A 23,410-nucleotide genomic window follows, 5' to 3' on the forward strand; every position below is an offset into this window, starting at 1 on the left:
CAGGACTTGACAGAGTAGCTTAAAAAAATTCAAAGAAAATTCATGAAATACAATGTCCACTACAGAGGAAACAAGTCAATGGATGGGGTCTCAGGAGGATATAAAATTACCTAATATAAAATTTGACTACTTTTATATTAAATGGAAGACGTATTTCATTTTAAAACACTAATCTATCAAATAGTCATGGTTTTCTATTCGTTAGCTGTTTGCTGGGGGTCCATATTATGGAACTAAAATAGATTGCGAATGACATTTCACAATTTTTGAGTTTGAAGAACATTTGACTTTAACTCAATGTGGAATTTAAGCTAGTAGAATACTGTTTTACAAATATCAACCCAAAGCTTTCTTTAATTTAGTGTGATTAATTGTAGATCTAATAAAGGGACTAAGCCTAAAAGAAAATGAATGAATGAATTGTAGATCTCAGTAATTATCTTAGGGCTGTTCCTCGTGAACGCCGAGTTAGCCGTGTATAAGTAGAGCATGCCCGCAGTTTCACATCCCACGTTCCTCTGTCTTCAAGTCACAGGTCAATACATTCTGATGTAATACTGTGGGTAGTTTTGTCTGGAGGTGTGTGAAGTCACCTCAGGGGCTGATGGGCCCTTTCCTGTGCTGAGAGGCTCCTGGGAACCATCAAAACCCCACAAACGCACGCTAGACTTCCGTGACCAGGTTTGTATAGATGCCCTCTGACTTCACGAAAATCAGAACTGTCAAATCTGACAAGATGTTGGCCTGAGAACGGCTGACCGGCCGTGGTATAGTGGGCGGCTGAATTATGGTGTGTTTGTGTATTTTCCCATAGTCCTAGTTTCAAGTGCACTTCAGAGAATGAGGTGTCCTGCTGAATGGAAGGCCATGGACAGAAAGTTGAGCTGTTACTTCCAACAACATGTTCTAAATGTCCCGGGAGATTGCTGAACTAATAAATAACTGGAAAACTCAGATTAATATATAATTGTTTTCCGTAAAATTGAATGCAAAAATAAACCGATGTAAATCAATGCGAGGCATGTTTGCACTGCCGAACCTTGAAAAAGAGGGACATTTTGGTGTACGTGTATTTATTGGCTGTATAAATAAGCATACAGTTTTAAAGTAGTATGTTTTGCCTGTGTAAATAAATGAATATGCCTGGCCCTATGAAGCAGCTTTTTTAAATTTAATCATAGTTTGGATTGTCTATGATGCAAAGTGTGACAGACCCGTCAGTTCTGTTACAGGCCAGTTTTAGTTTCCTGTGTTCAGGGTTATGGCAGTAAATCTGCTGTTTACATATGCATATAAAGATATATAAATAATGACGTCTAATGTGAAGATAACACATTTCTAATAGTTTTTTGTCTTGATTTTATATGTCTATCTACTTTTTTTATTATGGTTTATTTGTGAGTTAAGGGGCTAATTTGTTCGTTTGTTTGTTCATTCGTTCATTTTGGGTATATTTTGAGATATTTACATATGATAGGCATATAGATTATTGTATCTAACCAGCTGTAATACGGTATCTTTACACTTTTCTTTACATGAAGAAACCTAAAAGAAAAAGAAATTGTTCACCATACCGTAAACATATATCTCAATGGTAAAATACCATAAAAATGCTACAGTAAAATTATGTAACCCGGGTTAACACCTTCTATACTGTATATTAAGAAATAAAATAAAAATAAGAAAATTATTTTATGGTTTGTACCATATTTTTAACTATTTTTTCTGTAGTTTAAAAATAAAATAAATAAAAAACAATTTCACTTGTGTTTTTGCTGGACTCAAGCAGTCCACATATGCAATGCTCTACCGTATGAGGTTCCAAGCAAGTAAATGTATTACCCTCCCCATCTGCCCCCACCCCATAAATAAATATTTGTTGTTAAGATTCAACTAAAATCAGCCTCCTTAAAATAGTGACTTGTGAAGCTACAATAGCACCAATTATTAAGGCTAGACCTAGTACCATTGATGCATGGCAATGTTTTTCTTCCAGCATTTTGGACTATATAAAGAAATGACCATGTAAAGGTTTTTTCTTTTTCTCTCCACGTAAATCTTTCAAATTGAAATTGTTGATATGTCTGTTGCTCCCCCTCCCCTGTTTGTTTGTTTGTTTGTTTGTTTGTTTGTTTGTTTGAATGTCTTTTTCGTTTTGTTAATCTAAAGTCAATAAAACGTTGATCAAAAAAAAAAAGCTTCAACTAAAATCTGCATTAAAATAAATATAAATGCATCCAGTTTGTTCAAAAGTTCCACTTTTACTATTTTTTCTCTTATCAGATGGGCTATTATATGAATCAAATGGCAATTTATTTCAGTTATTCATTAGATGATCTAAACCTATTGGTAATGTACATTTTAAACATATACTGCTTGCCATACATTTTCAAATCTGATTAAAAGAATAAAGCTATTAAAGATCTTTTAATCTTATTTTGGGTGACATGGTGGCTCAGTGGTTAGCACTGTTGCCTCACAGCAAGAAGGTCGCTGGTTCGAGTCTCAGCTGGGCCAGTTGCATTTCTGTGTGGAGTTTGCATGTTCTCCCCGTGTTAGTGTGGGTTTCCTCCGGGTGCTCCAGTTTCCCCCACAGTTAAAATGAACTGTAATTAACAATTTAATAAAATAAAATTAAATAAAATTAACAATTTGTTAAATAATAAAAATAACAATTTGTTAAAACGAAATTGGCCGTAGTGTATGAGTGTGTATTTACAGTATGTTGCCCAGTATACTGGGTGGAGGCTGGAAGGGCATCCGCTGTGTAAAACATATGCTGGATAAGTTAGTGGTACATTCCACTGTGGTGACCCCTGATTAATAAAGGGACTAAGCTGAAAGAAAATGAAAAAGTTTAAAAAAAAGTTTATTTTAGTTATATTCAGTAAAAATAAACACCAATGGCAGTTTTAGTGTGACCAAGCATCCAAGTACATTTTGTGGCCCAGGATGTGAAAATGTCTTGTTGCTGAAATTCAAGTTTTTCTTAGCCATGGTGGGTTTATTATAGAAAAGCATTTGCAAAGACAACAATCTTTACAGATTTAATAATTGAATAGCATTTTTTTTAAGGTTTCATCCCCCTCCTGCCCCTACCCCCCCCCCTCTTTTTTAGATGTAAAATTACATCTATAAACCAATATTATAGTTTTGTACCAGTATGTAAATATTGTCATGTTAACCTTTAGCTACTGTAAGTGATAAACTACAACTGACATCTAATTTAGTATATAATTAGGATGTGTTTGAAAATACAGTATAATGAAGTAAACGTTTGCCTGTGTTTTGTTAGGATGATTTGTAAGCTGTGCATAATTTATTGGTCACGTTTATTGTTTTCCTTATGTGTGGTTCATTACCTAGTTGCTTGCAAAATAGTCTAATTTCATTTTAAAAGAACTGGCAGAAAATGTGCTAGTTCTGGCCACGCTGTATTTAGTTTTTTCCAAATATCAGTGGTGCAGAGATTGAGTTCGCATTAACTGATGATTCATTTCCTGCTAAAATCCACCAGAGCTGTGCTATGAAGCACTGAACTTGTGCCATGAAAGTAAGAAACTTTACGCCAAGCTTTTGCTGAGTAACCTGCTGAAAAGCACTCTCAGTGGATTCAGGTGCATTCACAGACTTCAAGTTTCCACTGCGTTTATTAGACTTGGTGGGTCTGGGCACTACCAAGTGAGATTCCCTACCGATAAACACAACCGGCCTATAAACATACACATGTTGCGCTGGCCTGGATTCAGCTTCCTCATATACATGGGGTGTGGAAGAGCACTGGGATGCAAGATCCAGAACACTGGAGGGGTTAATCAATCTGTGAAACCTTCATATACTCCATGTTTCTGTTTTTATAGAGACTCAAGCGCTTCTCTCATATGTAGGCGCTTCAGTGCCTCAAAAAAGGAGCGGTTAGCTATTAGTCAAACAAGATCCGCTAATTAAGTGGAACACATTTTTTCCCCCCTGTATTCGATTAGGTTAAAGTACCCCAGTGCCCATCTCCCCTCTGCTCTCAGCTGCAAATAATTCTGATAATTTGGCAGTGGCAAAATTCCTATTCTAATTATGAGCCGTATTCTAATTCTGCGGCAGTAATTCTCTTTTACTACAGCCCGAATCTCCTCTTGCTGCCTTTTTCTCAATGAAACACATTTATGTGCGTCTCACCCTGCCAGAAACAGGGAAATGGGCTTTCTTATAAAATCTCGAGATGTGAAGATAATGGAAAAACAAGGCAAGATATAAATCTGTGTAGTATTGTAAAATATTTGTGGAAAACAGGATGCAAGGGGCCAAAGAGAATGATTTCCAAACTGCGCTGAAATGATCTGTGGGTTTGCGGGAAGAGAGACCGTTGTGTTAAATGGCATCCGGGGACTGGTGGTTTAAACAGCACAATGATTATTGATTATTAAGCCATTTATTATGCGCTGGGGGGCATTTGAAGATTTAAATTTGGTTACATTACATCCTGTTTTTGACACGAAAGCATCAAATTACTGTGACCTGGACAGATGTGATATAGCTATTACAACCTGCATTATGGACCCTTTCCACAAGACTGTTATGATGCGTTTAACAATCATCAGCATCTTAAAACCTTGAACATTTTTAATATTGAACATTTTTAAAATTTATATGTATTTATGCATGTATTATGGGGCGCACGGTGGTACAGTGGGTAGTGCTGTCGCCTCATAGCTAGAAGGTCGCTGATTCGAGCCTCGGCTGGGTCAGTTGGCATTTCTGTGTGGAGTTTGCATGTTCTCCCCGTGTTGATGTGGGTTTCCTCTGGGTACTCCGGTTTCCACCACAGTCCAAAGACATGCGCTATAGGAATTGGGTAAGCTAAATTGTCCGCAGTGTATGTGTGTGAATGAGAGTGTATGGGTGTTTCACAGTAATGGGTTGCAGCTGGATGGGCATCTGCTGCGTAAAACATATGCTGGATAAGTTGGCGGTTCATTCCGCTGTGGCGACTCCTGATAAATAAAGGAACTTATCCGAAAACAAAATGAATGAATGAATGAATGAATGTGTGTATTATATCATCTTTGCATTAAATTACAAAGCAAATTACCGCTTGTGGAAGGCATTTTAAATCTATCATTTGGGCAGGATGGTAAATTTAATGTTGTTCTCTCTTCTGGCTGCTGTTATCACTTTTTTTTTCTTTTTCTGAAAGTCTTGATAAGACCAGAGTTTTTTTCTTGTATTATTTCAGCAAATAAGACTGTGAAAAAATATTTGTTGTACTCTCCAATTCACTGTGCTCTAAGTTTACACAAATATGACAACTTCCGCTACCGAGAAACCCAGAAATGTAAAAAAGGGCCAAAGATTATGTGCAAAAATGGAAAAAATATTGCATGAAGCACGTGCAAATAGAGCCCCATTTCTATCCAATGAGTCAAAGAGAACAAGTTGTCACTTACTTATAAACTGGTGCCAAATATCAAAAAGAAAAATGCTATTTGCTGTGGTAGGAGAAGCAACTGTGGGCTTATATATATATATATATATATATATATATATATATATATATATATATATATATATATATATATATATATATATATATATATATATATATATATATATATATATATATGAGCCCGGTTTCCCACATGGTTTTATTCCTTCACTTTTGTCAATTGGTGAAGTTATGTTCCTCGCCACTGTCACCACTTGCTTGCTTGGTTTGGGACTTGGTTTGTGGAGCTGCTCATCGATGGATTTGCTCTTCAGTGTTTGGATTTTCAGCAGTGAAATTTAAACCACACTGAACTGAACTTCAACTCTGAAAACTGGACTGACACATTTCCAATTTACTACAACTTCTATGTTAAGCAGCTTTGACACAATCTACATTGTAAAAGCGCTATAGTAATAAAGATGAATTGAATTGAATTGAAAAATATAATGGGTGTCACAGTGGTGTAGTGGGTAGCAAGATTGCCTCACAGCAAGAAGGTCGCTGATTCGAGCCCCAGCTGGGTCAGTTGGCATTTCTGTGTGGAGTTTGCATGTTCTCCCCGTGTTCACGTGGGTTTCCTCCGGGTGGTCCAGTTTCCCCCAGAGTCCAAAGACATGCGCTATTGGTAAACTGGGTAAGATAAATTGGCCGTAGTGTATGTGTGTGAATAGGAGTGTATGGGTGTTTCCCAGTGATGGGTTGCAGCTGGAAGGGCATCTGCTGCGGAGAACTTATGCTGGATAAGTTTGCGGTTCATTCCGCTTTGGCAACCCCAGATTAATAATGGGACTAATCCGAAAAGAAAATGAATGAATGAATGAAAAAATATAATAAATTACCTGTGTCTGATAAAATGAAATGCTGTGAATGTGCAGGGGATTTTGGAGGCACAATACTGTATTTTGGGAGTCCAGAAACTTAACCTCTTAAGGCCCAAGGTGTTTTTTACGTGCATTTTTTAAATTATCTTTGCTATTTGGGCTTATTGGAACCTAATTAGAATAAAACCTAAGTATCATCTTTTGATATGATGAACTTTTAGAGAAAAATGATGTCCATGTATGTGGACTCATGGTCCGAGTTTACATAAAACACTTTTTCCTGACTGTTTTTTAATGCATATATAACATATCAATTTTTTTTAAACATGTTTTGACTATCAGAAAGTAAAAACAACATTTTTTGCCCATGTTGGACAGTTAAAAAATAGTGTTTGGGACATTTAATATGCTATCATATGCAAAACAGTTGCAGGATGACACTGTATGTCTGTAACAAAATATAACACATTCAAAGTATTTTAAATAGCCACTTAAGAGCTAAAATGTGCTGTCCACGTATGTGGCCACTCAAGCCCTAGGAGGTTAAGACAATACTGGGACTGGCAGGTAATAATACTAGACCACTTTGATGATGAACTTTTAGGATTTTAGAATGACCAAAACAACTTTTAGATGTTGAGCAATGTAGTCGGTCCACTGGTTTGTTCATTAATGCTGTCCCAATACACCAATTTATCATCACATGATCTGTTAAAAAAAGTCACATGACTTTTTTGATTTGCATAATGAAATTTATGTGGTACATTAGTGGATGAAAAGTGGATATTACTCAGTTGTGCACAGATTTGGTGACACTTTACAATAAGGTTTCATTGATCTATTTACTAACATGATCTAATAATGAGCAATACCTATACAGCATTTATTAATCATGGTTAAATATTTACTGATGCATTGTTAACATTAGTTGAATTAGCATGAACTAACAATGAACAACTGTATTTTCATTAACTAACATGAACATAAACTGTAATACATGTATTGGTAACACTTTATTTTGATGGTCCAATTGACTGTCTGCTTAATATCTGTTGATACTGCTCCTTCAACGGACATTTAACTGACTATAAGAAACTTTGTAAGTACATGTCAACTTACACTAACCCTAACCCCAACCCTAACCCCAACCTAACAGTCTACTTATAATCTAATGAGAATTAGTTGGCATGTAGATGCAATGTAACTTAATTCAACAAACGGACCATCAAAATAAAGTGTGACCCATGTATTGTTTGTCCATGTTAATAAATGCATTAGCTAACATTAATACAACCATACTGTAAAGCAATACCTATGTTTTTAAGTGAAAAATATGTGCATACTCGCATATTTTTTTGGCAAAATTCCAAAATGCGCATAAACATACTGTATGTGGATGGAAACATAGCTAGTGGCTGAATGTCACGACATGACAACCACATGAACAGTTATAATTTGGGATTTTGCATATAATACGACTTGGTTCTAATTGGTTGCATGTATTTTGTAGATGTGGGATTTTGAACTGTGCATAGAGATGTGAAGTGGAATGTTCTGCACATGTCTGTAGTTCTCTTCTCTGTGATAACTGTTAGCTTTCAGAATAAAGCCGTGCTGTCTCTCTTCTCATGCGCATTGCTTCAGATCGACAAGACATCAAAGCTGTGCTTCTCATTGCTGTCTGTAAGTGAATGTTATCCACTTGGGATCAGTTGTGTAAAATTCAGCCTTTTGTGCAAAGGGTTGTTAATGTATACACTCTGACTATACCAAATCTTACATTATGCTGTCAATCACAATGCACCTCTATTTTCAACTGTTCATATGTTCTGGTAGAAATGCTTGCTCAAATCCACTGGAATAAAGTTCAGCCGGGGTAAAACAAAGAGGCTCAGACATTTTTTTTTTTGTATTAATACTTTAATTAGAGAACAGAATGACACAGAGCAAAGTAGCATGGCTCCAAGTTATCATGCTAAAAAAGTGTATTGACTGAGGCTTATGTGCTATAAAAGAGGTTTATTTATTTATTTATTTATCCAGCAGTTTTTGCTGAATAATCTGTTCATTAACACTTTAAGTGGCAGGCGGCATTTCTAAATGGGGGCAAGGGGTCATTGAAGGACACAGAACCAGTCAGGGGTCCCATGTGAAATCTGGAGAAAAAAATACCACAGTATTTATATTTTGCACAATTTCTAATTGAAAAGATCACCAGTGATTTAATCCTTTCAAATTGCTGGAGAACTGCACATCTGTCACTGAACTAGACTACACGTACCATCATGCACCTCACACACACACACACCAGTTCCTGATTCCCTCTGATTACATACACACAGCTGGTAACTCATCATGGACTGATTATCTGGACTTTATATTCACCTTTATATTATCTCTCTCTCTCTCTCTCTCTCTCTCTCTCTCTCTCTCTCTCTCTCTCTCTCTCTCTCACACACACACACACACACACACACACACACACACACACACACACACACACACACTTTGCTGAATCTTGTGATTGTAACACCATGAAGTGTTTTCTTGTTTTGCCCTGCCTTGTCTAGCTGTGTTTTGACCCAGTGCCTTGTTTTATTGTTTCCGTTGTTTTCGCCGCCTGTCCTGACCATTCGCCTGCTTTTCTGACTACGCTTCAGGATTACCCCAGGATACTGTTTGTACCCGTTAGACCATTACCTGTCTGACCATTCTCTGTTTATTAAACTGCTTGTGGATCCTCAACTTCGTTGTCCAGCGCCCCTTCCGTTACTCTTATGACTGATGCATTATTAGATAAGGAGGTTATACATTGTGTTTTCAAATCAAATAACAAGCAATAAAAATATTATTCATATTAATTATTCATGGTCGTAATATTCATATTAATATGAACTTTTAACATTATTCTGCTGAGATCTGTAGAAATATTTTCCTACATTTTCAAGCCATGCATCCATAAAGGTTGCTATTTTATTTTATTTTATTTTATTTTATTTTATTTTATTTATTTTATTATTTTATTTTATTTTATTTTATTTTATTTTATTTTATTTTATTTTATTTTATTTTATTTTATTTTTTACTTCAAAGTTAAACATGTATGTGGCAGTTTTCATTACACTAGTTTTTATATCTATATTGTACCTATATATACCTATACCTATATCTATTGTGGTGGGTGATGCAAAATGTTACTAATGCTCTGTCACATTTGTAACTGAAATGACATTAAAAAATGCTAAAACTAACCAGGGATGTTAACACAAGAAAGCATGAGGTAAAACATTAGTTTTTTTTTGTCACGTCAACCCTGAAAAGAAACTTCAAACTGAAAATAAAAAAAAAGTGACCAAATATTCCAGCATATGCTTTACGCAGTGGATGCCCTTCCAGCTGAAACCCAGTACTGGGAAACACCCATACACTCTCACATTCACACACACACTGCGGTCAATTTAGTTAATCAAATTGACCTATAGCGCATGTCTTTGGACTGTGGGGGAAACCGGAGCACCAGGAGGAAACCAACATGAAAACGGGCACATGCAAACTCAACGCAGAAACAGCAACTGGCCCAGCTTGGACACAAACCTGAGGTGACAGTGCTAACCACTGAGCCACCGTGCCGCCAACTATAATTCAACCAAACAATAAATGTGAATTCACTCACATTCAAAGCACAGACAATGCAGGTTGCATTACAAATGCAATTAGAGGTTTGTTCAAATTACCCTTACGGAGAACAATCGTAATAGTAAAAAGTCTAAATGTAACAGCATAAGATAAATGTAATACATTAGGTTCTTCTGTGCCACATTTAAAGCAGGCACACTCATGCCACACTTTCTTTAAAACAAACCTCAAGAGACGGAGCTATAGCAATAAAAATCAGTTTTGTGGCAATAACAGATTTCAAATTGCATTAGACGTTTTCTCTTGAAAAGCCACTCAGTGCAGGCGGCTAAAAATATATCTGTTCATATATCATTGATACGTTCATTAGAGAGGCGATGCAAGTCAGGATTTATTTGCCATGGTAGCATAATGCAGCTTGACAGAGAAGCGTCCCTGACACATTAACTCTGTCTAGGTTGTTGTAGATGTACAGAAAGACATTTGGGGTTGTGTGGATGTTATGTTTGCTTTGTTAAATGTTATCTCTAGTCATTTGTGATTGCTTAAATTTGGCAAACATACTTAGGTATGATCATTCTCAATCATAAACAATAGTTCAATTCAAGTTTACTTGTATAGCGCTTTTTTGTCTCAAAGCAGCTTCTCAAAAGGTGTACATTATTGCATAACAATCAAATTCAGAAAAGTTAAGGTTATTAGTTAGCATAACTTTGTTTATTTTTAATTAGTAACTAATAGCTTTTTGCAGCTAAAGTAATTATGTATAAATGTATTTAATGTGCAGTTATATACTGGTAGTGTATAGGTTAAAATACATGATGTGTATAGTATATAGTGTACAATATTTGATGGTTTGTGTGTGTGTGTGAGTTTACTTAAACATTTAGGGAGAGTAAGATTTTAATTTACACTATTAAGGGTAAATACTGTAACAAAGAACAATGCTTGTACAGTTTAACATTTATTGTGCCATATTGTTACGTGTAAAAAAAGAAAAAAAAAAGTTTAAACTATTTTTACTATATTACTAACTGGCCACTTTATTAGGTACAACTTACTAGTACCGAATTAGACCCCCTTTTGCCTTCAGAACTTCCTTAATCGTTCGTGGCATAGATTCAAGAAGGTACTTGAAATATTCCCCAGAGAATTTGGTCCATATTGACATGATAGCATCATACAGTTGCTGCAGATTTGTCGGCTGCACATCCATGATGTGAACCTCATGTTCCACCACATTCCAAATGTGCTCTATTGGTTTGAGATCTGGTGATAATGGAGGCCATTTGAGTACAGTGAACTCATTGTCATGTTCAAGAAACCAGTCTGAGATGATTCTTTATGACATGGTGCATTATCCTGCTGGAAGTAGCCATGGAGATGGGTGTACAGTGGTTATAAAGGGATGGACATGGTCAGCAGCAATACTCAGGTAGGCTGTGGCGTTGACCCGATGCTCAGTTGGTACTAATAGGCCCAAAGTGTGGCAAGAAAATATCCCCCACTCCATTACACCACAACCAACCTGAACTGCTGAAACAAGGCAGGATGGATTGATGCTTTCATGTTGCAGATGCCAAATTCTGACCCTACCATCCGAATGTTGAATGCAGAAATGGAGACTCGTCAGACCAGTCAACGTTTTTCCAATCTTCTATTGTCCAATTTTGGTGAACCTGTGCGAATTGTAGCCTCAGTTTCCTGTTCTTAGCTGACAGGAGTAACACCCTGTGTGGTCTTCTCCTGCTGTAGCCCATCCGCCTCAGTGTTTAACCTGTTGTGCATTCAGAAATGCTCTTCCGCATAACTCGGTTGTATCGAGTGGTTATTTGAGGTTCTGTTGCCTTTCTGTCAGCTCGAACCAGTCTGGCCATACTCATCTGAGCACTGGCATCAACAATGAATCTTACCCACATAACTGCTGCTCACTAGATATTTTCTTTTTTTGAGACCATTCTCTGTAAACCCTAGAGATGGTTGTACGTTAAAATCCCAGTAGATCAGCAGTTTCTGAAATACTCAGATTAGCCCCTCTGGCACCAACAACCATGCCACGTTCAGAGTCACTTAAATCACCCTTCCCCATTCTGATGCTCGGTTTGAACTGCAGCAGATCGTCTTGACTATGTATACATGCCTAAATGCATTAAGTTGCTGCCATGTGATTGGCTAATTAGAAATTTTCGTTAACAAGTAATTGTACAGGTGTACCTAATACAGTGTTTGGTAAGTGTATATAACTATATGAATGGAGATTTCTTGAGCATGAGAGACTAAAACATACATCTTACCACCACTTGTCTACAAAATGTGTTATGGTGACTAACATTGATGTAGTTTGGTAAATTTTTATCATAAATTTCATAGGAATGTACACTCTCTCTCTCTCTCTCTCTCTCTCTCTCTCTCTCTTTCTCTCTCTCTCTCTCTCTCTCTCTCTCTCTCTCTCTCTCTCTCTCTCTATATATATATATAATATATATATATATATATATATATATATATATATATATATATATATATATATATATATGGCTATTAAACTGTGTACCCAAATATTTGTCATTCCCAGATCTGGCCGGCACAAGTCTTCCTCTGTATGTTGTGGGACAGCCAAGAGAACGCGCCTGGCTGTGCGGCTTCTCCCGTCACTGCTCGGCTTGTCCTGCCATCCACGTCCTCGTCTGTCTCAGATTAGTTTGAGCATTTTCTTCTTTAGTTTAATGTGGTTTCCCCGCTTGTACCTGCACTACTGGAGCCAGTGGATCTTCCTGCAGACGCAACAAATACCCATCAACAGGTGACCCTCCACACAAAACACTCACTTCCAAACACAGTGTCAAGCTCATCATTATTCCAAACACACAAGTACATGCAGAATTATTCCAGGAGAGGGTACGCTGACCTTTACAAATGCCTGCTTACAATAATTCACTGGAAACACACACACACACACACACAAATATGCATGCAGGTGATTCATACACTGTTGTCATATGCTGTGTGTGCATTTATATGCATGCATACAAGCACACACTGCCACAATATAGTACTTGTTTAAACTTTACAGTCTCATGAGGAGAAAGTCAGTTGATTTTACCATGTGGTGGTACAGGCCTACGTTTTCTTATTTGGAAAGAATTTATCTCCCCTTATTGTGTGGACAGCATTTCATCACAACCCCTGTGTGATACCACAGTTTGGTTTTGTTTTGCATGTGGTGTTAATTTAATTTATCATCCAGGAGTCATTCAGTGAATATGCTTATGCATCAAGCTGTGTTGTTGCCAAACACGTCTAATCATTAAATGCTGGAAAACGACTGACAGAAGATGAGAGGAATGTAGAGAAGGACAGACGAGGGAGAAACAAGTGGAAAACACCGAGCTGGGGTCATAGGCTCATGACATGTTCCACATGTCTGTCCGTTTGTCCGCTGCAAGCGTTTCTCTACAGGGCTGGTGACCACAGTAGCGGTCAGAGATCAGCTGCAAACTGACAGCACACACACACACACACTCGCACGCCCCGCAGTCATTAGCGTCTCTCTCTCACTCTACCCCACGCACATTTCATTACCCCCAGCATTCTCACAAATACCACCCCCCTCACTCCTACACACACAAATACACTCCAAAATCAGCACACAACCTTGTACTGCCAAATGAGTCCCACCCGTCTATACAACAACATGTGTTCTGTGGATTTTATTGCACCGCAAGCATGTGGAAAAACTCTTCATTACCAACACCGGCCCTGTTGTAAACGCTGAAGTGAATTGTGTTAGGTGGCTGGGTCTGTTGACGTAATTTACAGAAAAGCATCTGAAAATTAACTTAAAGTGTGTGTTTTATGTTTGTCGATATAATCAAATATGTAGCTGTATCACATATATTCTAGAAGCAGATCAAATCAAACTGATTCTCAAATGCAGTGGAGTCAAGTTAAATCTTGAGGCAAATCAAACTGATTCTCAAGTCAAGTCAAATCTCAAACTGAGTTTAGATTGACAAACTGAATTTAAATTGATAGATTGACTATCAGTCTAAGATATGATCTTATGGGCCCAATTTAATAATAACTTTTGCCAGTACAAACCCTCTTTTTGCCAAACTACTGTCAGAATTTACTAAAGATACATGGCAAAACATTAGTACAGAAAAGCTCTAGCTGCAGTGAGTTTTACAGCTGATCTTATTACATTTGTATTTACATTATATGGACAGTATTTAATTTAAGTCATGCTACGCAATTTATTCAGGTTTGCAGTAGGGTTGGGCGATTCCGGCCAATTTAGCATCGTACAATGTCTAATGTGAAACATCGAGATGGACGATGGCATCATCGTCGTAGGCGGTGTCGAATGAATTATAAATGAATAATTAACTCTAATTAATTATTTGTAGCCTACTGTTCCAACTACCTGACCCGCATGGTCATCACTTTTTCCACGGGACTCTGGCATGAATAAGCAGAGTGATCTGTGCCGTTATAATGGCGTTGACAAACTTGGTTGGTAAAAAAGTGCACAACCAACAGGACCCAACCAACAGCATCTGAGGTTTTCGCTAAAATGACAAAGTACAAGAGTGAAAGCGAAAGATTGAAGCAGTGTACTGATGCTGTGACATGTTACCTGATAGATTCAATAGACTGAAGAGTTATTAGACAGACACAAGATTAATTAAATATCACGTTTAACAACTATACTGAGACACAATCCAGCGGTATATTCTTGATAAACTGTCTGATGTGCACTGCTCTCTGACTGCTGAAACTCAGACGCTGCAGCGCATGACAGTGTTTGTGTGTGTGGTCACGTGATGTGCGTTTTCAGCTAAAGGAGGGCTTTTCAGAAATGCTGATGAAACGCCAGTGTGGATGTAGATCGTTTTCGTTCTTAAATGCTATTTTAAAACTAAGATGTATTAGTGTAAACGGAGCTGTTTGTATTTTTCTCGAGCGGGTTGCTGCTGCGACGGAGGCGGGGTGGAGGATCGCGATGCCGGCTGAGCATCGTGATGGCTATCGACCATTGGCGATGGAGGATGGCATCGTCTATCGACCCAACCCTAGTTTGCAGTAAACATTTTGCCCATATGCAGTTGTTGATGGTAGAAGTAGAAGTAGAAGTAGTGGTGGTGGTAGTAGTTGTAGTAGCAGTAGTAGTAGTTTTACATGTTATGTTTAACCCCGCATCATTTGCCCTATGTATTTAAGTGTCTGTATTGCATTAGTTCTTGGTCTGGTCTATATTTTGTAATAGCAGCTTTGCAGCATAAGCTTCTGGATTTTTGTTTATCTTCCATGTTGGATTCTTGAATATTCTTGATTGAAGACATGATAAATTATATTATATTATATTATATTATATTATATTATATTATATTATATTATATTATATTATATTATATTATATTATATTATATTATATTATATTATATTATATTATATTTATCCTGAGTCTATCTAAACACATGAGTGTTGCAGAAGATCATTAAAAGTGTTAATGAATTGTAAGTGAGTAATGCACATTTATATAGCACATTTATTGTGTATTCCCATACAACCAAAGCACTTTTCAATCATATAAGGGAGTCTCTCCATACCACCAGTATGTGCAGTGTGCAGATCCCACCTGGATGATGCAATGTGATCTACAATTGATTTTTAGATGAAAAATAACTGGTGAACTCCTCCAAATCAACAACATTTTAGATTCTACACCCACCAAAGTATTAAAACAGCTGTTCCAGCAGGTTGTAAAACCTGTTCATAATACCATAAATTTATCATTACTATTGAATATGTGCCTGAATAATTTAAATTTGGTGTCATCAAGCCTCTAATAAAACAAAAAAACTGTTTTATCTTAAGGAATTAGTAAATTATAGACCAATTTCAAATCTGGCTTTTCTATACTAGAAATATGTCATGGATGTGCTGTAGGAAAGACCATGAAATGACAGAGAGACAAAGTTCAATGCTGCTTTATTAAAGTCTTAAAGGTGTACTACTAAGAAAATCTGAATATACCTAGGCATAGTTGAATAATAAGAGTTCAGCACATGGATATTGCCATGCCATGCGTCTTAGACACTTGTTTCCTCATGTGCATGTAAATTCCTGGTGTATCAGCCATAGCTCGTCAGAATGCAAAATGCAGGATATACAGATTAAAAAGGTATTCAGCTCTACCCCAAAAAAGCATAATGTATGTTTATTTGTAGCTTTTGCAATTTTATTGCAATTTTATTATAAAATTAGCTGGGTTTGTTTGTAATTTGTGGTAATAAACACATGTAGACTGAGTATTGAGTATTGTGTTTAATGCATGGTCTTATCTCTTATGCTTCTACTGTGGATTCTCCGCAGTGAATGAATAACAATATACTTTATTAAATGTCATCAATTTTTTCCAAAGGTTGATATTACTTCTTGGCTGCGTTTACATGTGCATTATAGTTTCAAAATACCACACAACACATCTGTTTGCTGAGCTAATCCATCCACCTTACAGCTGATTCTAAAGCATGGCTATTGCACAGGTGTGCCTTAGGTGGGCCACAATAAAATTCCTCTCTAATACGCTTTATCATACAGCACAATGCCATATGTTGCATGTTCTGAGGGAGTGTGCCATTGGTATGCTGATTGCAGGAATGTTGAGGAGAGTTTTTTTTATGTCTGTTGATTATCTTGACTATAATCTGTCTCCAAAAAGATATGAGAGATTTTCGTGTAATACACCAGCCCAAGACCTGCACATCCAGCATCTTCACCTCCAAGATCGTGTGTGTGACTAGCCACCTGCAGAGCTGCTGCAACAATCGCTTTCCATAATCAAATAATTTCTGCACATGCTGTCATTAATGATTTCAGGGAATCTGCTTGCTTGATATCCTTATCGGGGTCTCAAACTGACTGCAGTTTGTAGTCGAAACCAACTTGAATGGGCATGTACTTGTGTTCAATGCCATCTTGAACTTTGAATGGTGTCATGTTGGTGAGCGGTTTGCTGATGTCAGTGAATCAAGTTGCCCATGGAGATGGTGGGGTTATTGTAAGGGCAGATGTATGTTATGGACAATGATCACAGCTGCATGATATTGACGGTTTTTGCACAGAAGCACCACAATGATATACTGAGACTTATTGTTGTGGCATTAATCCACAAACATCCCCTCATGTTGCAGGATGATAATGCATGGTTCCATGTTGCAAGGATCTGTGCATAATTCCTGGAAGCTTAAAACACCTAAGTTCATGCATTGCCAACATGGCCACTGGACATTTCACTCATTAAGCATGTTTGGGATGCTCTGGAACAGAGTATATGACAGTGTGTTCCTGTTCCTGCCAATATCCAGCAACTTCACACAGTTATTGAATAGGAGTGGACCAACATTTCCCAGGCCAAAATCAACAACCTGATTTACTCTATGCGAAATGCGAAGGGAGTGTGTTGAATTCTGTAAGCCAAAGGGTGGTCACATCAGATACTGACTGGTTTTCTGGTATTCCTGTTCATCCTTGTAAAAGGGTTTTGCCATCTATTAACCTTTGACATCAGTCTTGGGTGCTGTTGAAGAACAGATCTAAATTTCCCATCTTCCCATCTGTGAAAAATTTAACCATCCCCAATCTAGAACTCTTCCCCACAGTACAACCAACCGTTACTCCATGACATGGAGCTCCCAGCCATTCCCACTATAGACAGTGAGCCAGAGCCTACCACGACAGATGAGCCGTCAGCTTACAGGAGTGACAGAATTGAAAATCACTTCAGACCCAGAGCCTTAGACAACATCTGACCATCGATTGGAGAAAAACTCTGCTGATACTTTTGCTGCTGGGGGTGAGCTGCCCCTGGACTCAAGTATAACTAAAGACAATTGGTTTATGGAATTACCTCACCTTCTGCAGTCCAGCCCACCCGAAACTCTCTAGTCAACTGTCCGTCTTCTGCATTTCCTAAATCTCAGGAATTAACTGAATCTTAAGAGCCAACTGAATCTCCCAATTCAACCAAATCTCCTGAATAACCTGGGTCAACCGAACCTCCTGAATGCCATGAGTCAATTGAATCTCAAGAACTGTTTGAACCCCGAGGACTGTTTTAATCTCCTTTTGTCTGTATCCCCTGAACAGCTTGAGTCTACTGAACAGTCTGATTCTCCTGAACACAGAATTGTCAGTGTCCCCATCCAACCTCTGTTGGTGGATCTCCTACTTCTGCCTCCTGCCTCCAAGCTGTGGACTCCTGTGGACCCTTACACCCATTGTCTGCACTTTTGCTCCATGCTCCCTTATCTTCACCTTGGCCTGTCAGCCAATCAGCTTCATCAAGGTCCCTCAACCCTCTGTCGCTTCTTTGGTCAGTTGTTGTCTTGTCTTCTCCTCACGACTCCACCTCTAAACATCATACTTCTGTCTCTCTGACTCCATTTGGATTTTCTTTTCATTGGACTTCTAAGCTCCACCTTGGTCCTTACTCGGTCCAGCTACACGGAGGTCTTCCAGATCCCTGCCTCTACCTTGGTAATTTTAGCCTTCAGCTTTGCTTTGGCCCTATGGATCCACTTGCTCCTCACTCCTTTGCTTTCTTCCTTGTCTTTTCCTCATTTGGTTCTCTTGTGGTATGATGTTGGAGGGGGATTGGGGTTTAGTAATGTCACTTGTCTGCCCTGTCTTGTGCCCTTTTATTCTGTTTTCTTTTTCTTTTTTTTATGGCATCATTTAGCCCCACACCTGTTTCTATTTTGTAATAATTTGCTTCATTTCCCTGCATTTCATTAGTTCTGATCGAAGTAAATAATTTAATGTAATGTAATACCATCCATGTCTTTAAAGGCATGTTTATGGAAAACCAGGTTTCCGCAATGTGCAACAGTTGCTGAAAAAGCATTTTCAAATGCTATTACATGCTTTTATTGGTTGTTTTTTGATATCAATATATACAATAACAACAAAGAGTATGTATTAAAAGTGTAAAAATAAATAAATAAAAATGTAAAAAGTAAATTAAATTGCACTAAATATTGCTTTATTGTATGCTATTGTTCAACTGATGCAATCTCGTTACCTTGACAGTTCAGCTCAATTGTATAGTCTCTTTATCAAAATGTGGTGTGGATGACCTTTTTTACATATATTTTATAAAACATGGACTATGGAATAGAATAGTATAGAATGCTAATATACTTGATTTTTTCCCCTCTTGTTTCTGTTCTTCTGAACTGATGGCTACAACCCTGCTTATAGGTTCTTCTTGTTTGTAACCTAATTTTTTTTATTTTTTTGGTTTATGCACTGTTAGATTAATTTTCACAAAACATTCCATCCTATCAATGCTTTTAAAGTATATGATTGTGCTATCATGCAAATTCCCCTGCTAGTAAACATGAAACAGCCTTGGAGGTTTTTTTGGAAAGATGCAGTTCATGCAGTTTCAATGTAGTGTAGAAGAGCCAGAGTGGTGAGTGTGAACAGCCGAAGTCGGCCCAATAAGTGAAATGATCAGTGTAAGTATTTTCAGGTAACAAGTAGAGAGATGGAAGATTAGGAAAGACATGCAACTTTGTGTAAAACACTGCAGCTCATTGCAGGTTCTTATAATTTCAATATATTTGTATTATTGTTTGATTTTCAGTTTGATTTTTGCTTCTTTATAACTTGCATTATGGTTGTAGAATGGATTAATTTTTGCATCTGTGGTTCCATAAAGAACATATACCACAGCTTGCTCTAGTTAAATTTTGCAGCTTTAATACAGTATGTAGATTTATCATTAATTTTTATTTGATTGTCTTGCATTACGGACTCAATCAGTTTTCCATCATATCTCGTTGGGGGCAGATTTTGGTTGGGAGCACACACAGTGGATCTGGTCTATCAGGGTTCGCTGTTGTCTACCCTGGAGGAGGTTCTGCTGGTGCTGCTGGGCCCCCTGACCTTGAATGCAGCTACGCTACTGCTGCTCCTGATCAGATGGGGCTGTCAGCTAGTGTTTGGCTCATCGCCCTCCTTCCTGTCAAAGTTTATCATGGCTGCGGCAGTGTGGACAGTGCTGGACCCTCTGGCGGTCTTCGCTGTAGATGCCATCCTGGGGGTAAGTCACTTAAAATAACGTGGACACTTCTGCACTGTAAATAGAAGTTTCACATTATCTTACAAAGTCATTTTACAAGTAAAATTGAATGTAAGCATTAGGACCAGATAGTCAGACTATAGAGATTATTTATTACTTGTTTATTTATTTTTTTACTTTTGAAGTATTTAAATTAAATTAAAGTACTTGAATATATAAAATAAAGATTTAAATACTAAGTAAAAGCTAAAAACTAGGGTGTCCCCCTGATGATATAATGTGTAATATTAATATTTACTTAAACCTAAATATTTAAATGAGATTATAATAAACTACAGAAATATATTTTAAATTACATAAATATATATATATATATTTTTTTTTCGATATTTGTGTGTTTATATAGATATTTATATAGACACACAAAGTTGAAGTTAGAATTAAAATAGTCCCCCTGAATTATTAGCCCTGCTGTTTATTTTTTTCCCCAATTTCTGTTTAACGGAGAGAAGATTTTTTCAACACATTTCTAAACATAATAGTTTTAATAACTCATTTCTAATAACTGATTTATTTTATCTTTGCCATGATGACAGTAAATAATATTTGACTAGATATTTTTCAAGTTACTTCTATACAGCTTAAAGTGACATTTAAAAGCTTAATTAGGTTAATTAGGCAACTCATTGTATAATGATGGTTTGTCCTGTAGACATTCGAAAAAAAAATAGCTTAAAGGGGCTAATATTTTTTACCTTAAAATGGATTTAAAAGAATTAAAAACTGTTTTATTTCAGCTAGAATAAAAGCAAATAAGACTTTCTCCAGTATCCAGAAAAAAAAAAATATTATCAGACATACTGTGAACATTTTCTTGCTCTGTTAAACATCAATTGGGAAATATTTAAAGAAGAAAAAAAAAATAAAATCAAAGGGGGGCTAGTAATTCTGACTTCAACTTTTTATATATATATATATATATATATATATATATATATATATATATATATATATATATATATATATATATATAAATAGATCTGTAATGTTTCAAATCATGTCCATTTAAAATCACAGATAACAGTCATTTTCCAGCAGTACCAGAATGCATTTGATTGTGTTTTTTCTTATTGAATTTTATTATAATTTTTTTTTTATTATCGACGTTTTATAGAATTTACTGATTAAAATCCATCCATCAGCATTGTTGGTATCCACCAAGAATTTTATGCAAACGGATTGAAAAGAAAACCTCAAACAGATTGAAAAGAAACCTTTTAAAACTGTGGTGAATATACTAGAGGAGAGTGCAGTGCACCTCTGATTACTGAGGGCTCTAAAGAATATTGACTATATCTCTTGCATTTACTAGAATTTTTGGTTAAAGTTGCTCAATTCGAAGTGCCCGATTTTTTTTTTTTCTTCTCTCAGCTGGCACATTATGTGTTTGTATTTTAACTCTTTTGTAAATTGTTTGTTTATTTGTTTTTTCTTTTGATTCAGCGTTTGTTTTACAGTGCAGATGAACCATTAGCAGATGCTGCCAAGCTCTACTGGCATTTTTTTCGGACGGAGCAATCAGGCACAGCAGGCATCATCATAACACTATTCCTCTATGGCGTCCACTGTATCCTGTCCTTCACCTTTATTTATGTATACTTCCTCAGGTACAACACCTTAAACACACAATCAAACACAAAATCAAAGTTTTCCTGGAGTTGTTCCAGTGGAAAATGCTTTGCTTCATTAGTAAAATACTCTCATGCTACTACCAATAGTTTTGTTTTAACATTTAACATTAGCACCGACATTTGCAGCTCCTTGATTATGGAACCCTCATTTCCTTTAAAAGCATTTCAGAATTGAGAATTCTTCAGTAAAGAAATATAAGATTTAAGTTAAACCAACTACAATAGCTGTGTGCATACAACTAAATCTAAACCTGACTACAGGATTATGGACATTGCAGTTCTGGAAATTAACATTGATGAATCACTTGTAGGACTGGGATCCTGGATGAGCCCAAAATTATGTTAAATGAGACAGAACGCACACATTTATGATGCTAAGTCAGTGGTTTATTGATAATAAAATTTAAGTGAGAATGACAAATATGCCTGATGATATGAACACGATAAGTGGTTGCAAAGAAAACAGAGGCCTTATTCACCTCATACATTTTATAAGAGGAACTCATCTGACCTTGACTAGGCATTTTTCATTTTCCATTTTTAATTGTACAATAGGGAGAGAGAAATCACAAAGCTGCTAGCAGGGCAGCCAAGCAAGTGAGGAGAGGATATATTACATTACATTGCATTGCGTTTAATCATTTGGCAGACATTTTTTTATCCTAAGCACTTTACAAATGAGAACAATAGAAATAATTTTAAAAATAAATATATAAAAAACACTGAAACAGAAGACATTGTCTTGAATGTGGAAAAGATGGATGGAAGAAGGATGAAACTGTGTTTTGGCTCATGCAGTGTTCTGCATCCAATCAAAAGAATGATTTCTATCTCTAGAACTAAACATTGCACTAAGAAACAAAATGTAGTTCTCTGTTTTGAGTTTATGTGTGACCTTCCTGGTGGAAGTGTCAAAAGTGTCACAACACTGCAGTCCACACAATTCAGAATCTGAGATTATGGCTGTGTATTTTTGGACAGGGAACCCCTGAGGGACATCCAGCCAATGAAGTCCTGTCCACCAGCACATAAGCATCATAAACAGGCCCTATCAAGATCTTTCTGCTCATTACTGTCATCTGACAGCCAAGTGTTGATGTAATGCAATATGATTTAATACTCTCATGAAATTAAGGAATGAATAATCAGAGAAATGACATGAAGATAAGATCAAATCACCTTCAGATGGTTAATATGCAGACATAATGAACATTGGGATCTCTGATTATATCGCCAGACAGCAACTTGTGATGTGTTTTAGATGTCTTGTAATGATTGCACACAATAAAATGAGTAAAATTTAGATTGTTATTATTTTTATTTCTTTATATTATTCCGCTATAGTATAATGCACAACATCACTTTAACAAACATTTTAAAAACAATATTTAGGTAAGACATATGAATTAGTCTGAATTATTAGCCCCCTGTATACTTTTTTTCCACTAATTTCTGTTTAACGGAAACACGTTAATAAACATAGTAGTTTTAATAACTCATCTCTAATAATTGATTTATTTTATCTTTGCTATGATGACAGTAAATAATATTTGACTGGATATTTTTCAAGATACTAGTATTCAGTGCAAGTGCAATTTAAAGGCTTTATTAATTAGGTTAACTAGGCAAGTTAGGGTAACACCATAGGTGCAAGAAGGTTGCTGGTTCGAGCCCTGGCTGGATCAGT

General features: G+C 36.7%; 1 protein-coding gene across 1 annotated transcript in view; it reads left to right on the forward strand.

Annotated features, from left to right (window-relative positions):
• The window catches only part of ofcc1 (orofacial cleft 1 candidate 1), a 42,269-nt gene extending 20,371 nt beyond the window's left edge, over positions 1–21,898 (forward strand). Inside the window, exons 4-6 of the mRNA XM_056450403.1 lie at positions 12,515–12,742; positions 19,801–20,053; positions 21,536–21,898. Coding sequence (XP_056306378.1) covers positions 12,515–12,742; positions 19,801–20,053; positions 21,536–21,898 — 844 coding nt within the window. The remainder of the gene's footprint in view (positions 1–12,514; positions 12,743–19,800; positions 20,054–21,535) is intronic.
• The last annotated feature ends 1,512 nt before the right edge of the window (positions 21,899–23,410 follow it).

The sequence above is a fragment of the Danio aesculapii genome, chromosome 24 (assembly GCF_903798145.1).
Source record: "Danio aesculapii chromosome 24, fDanAes4.1, whole genome shotgun sequence".
Classification (NCBI taxonomy): domain Eukaryota; kingdom Metazoa; phylum Chordata; class Actinopteri; order Cypriniformes; family Danionidae; genus Danio; species Danio aesculapii.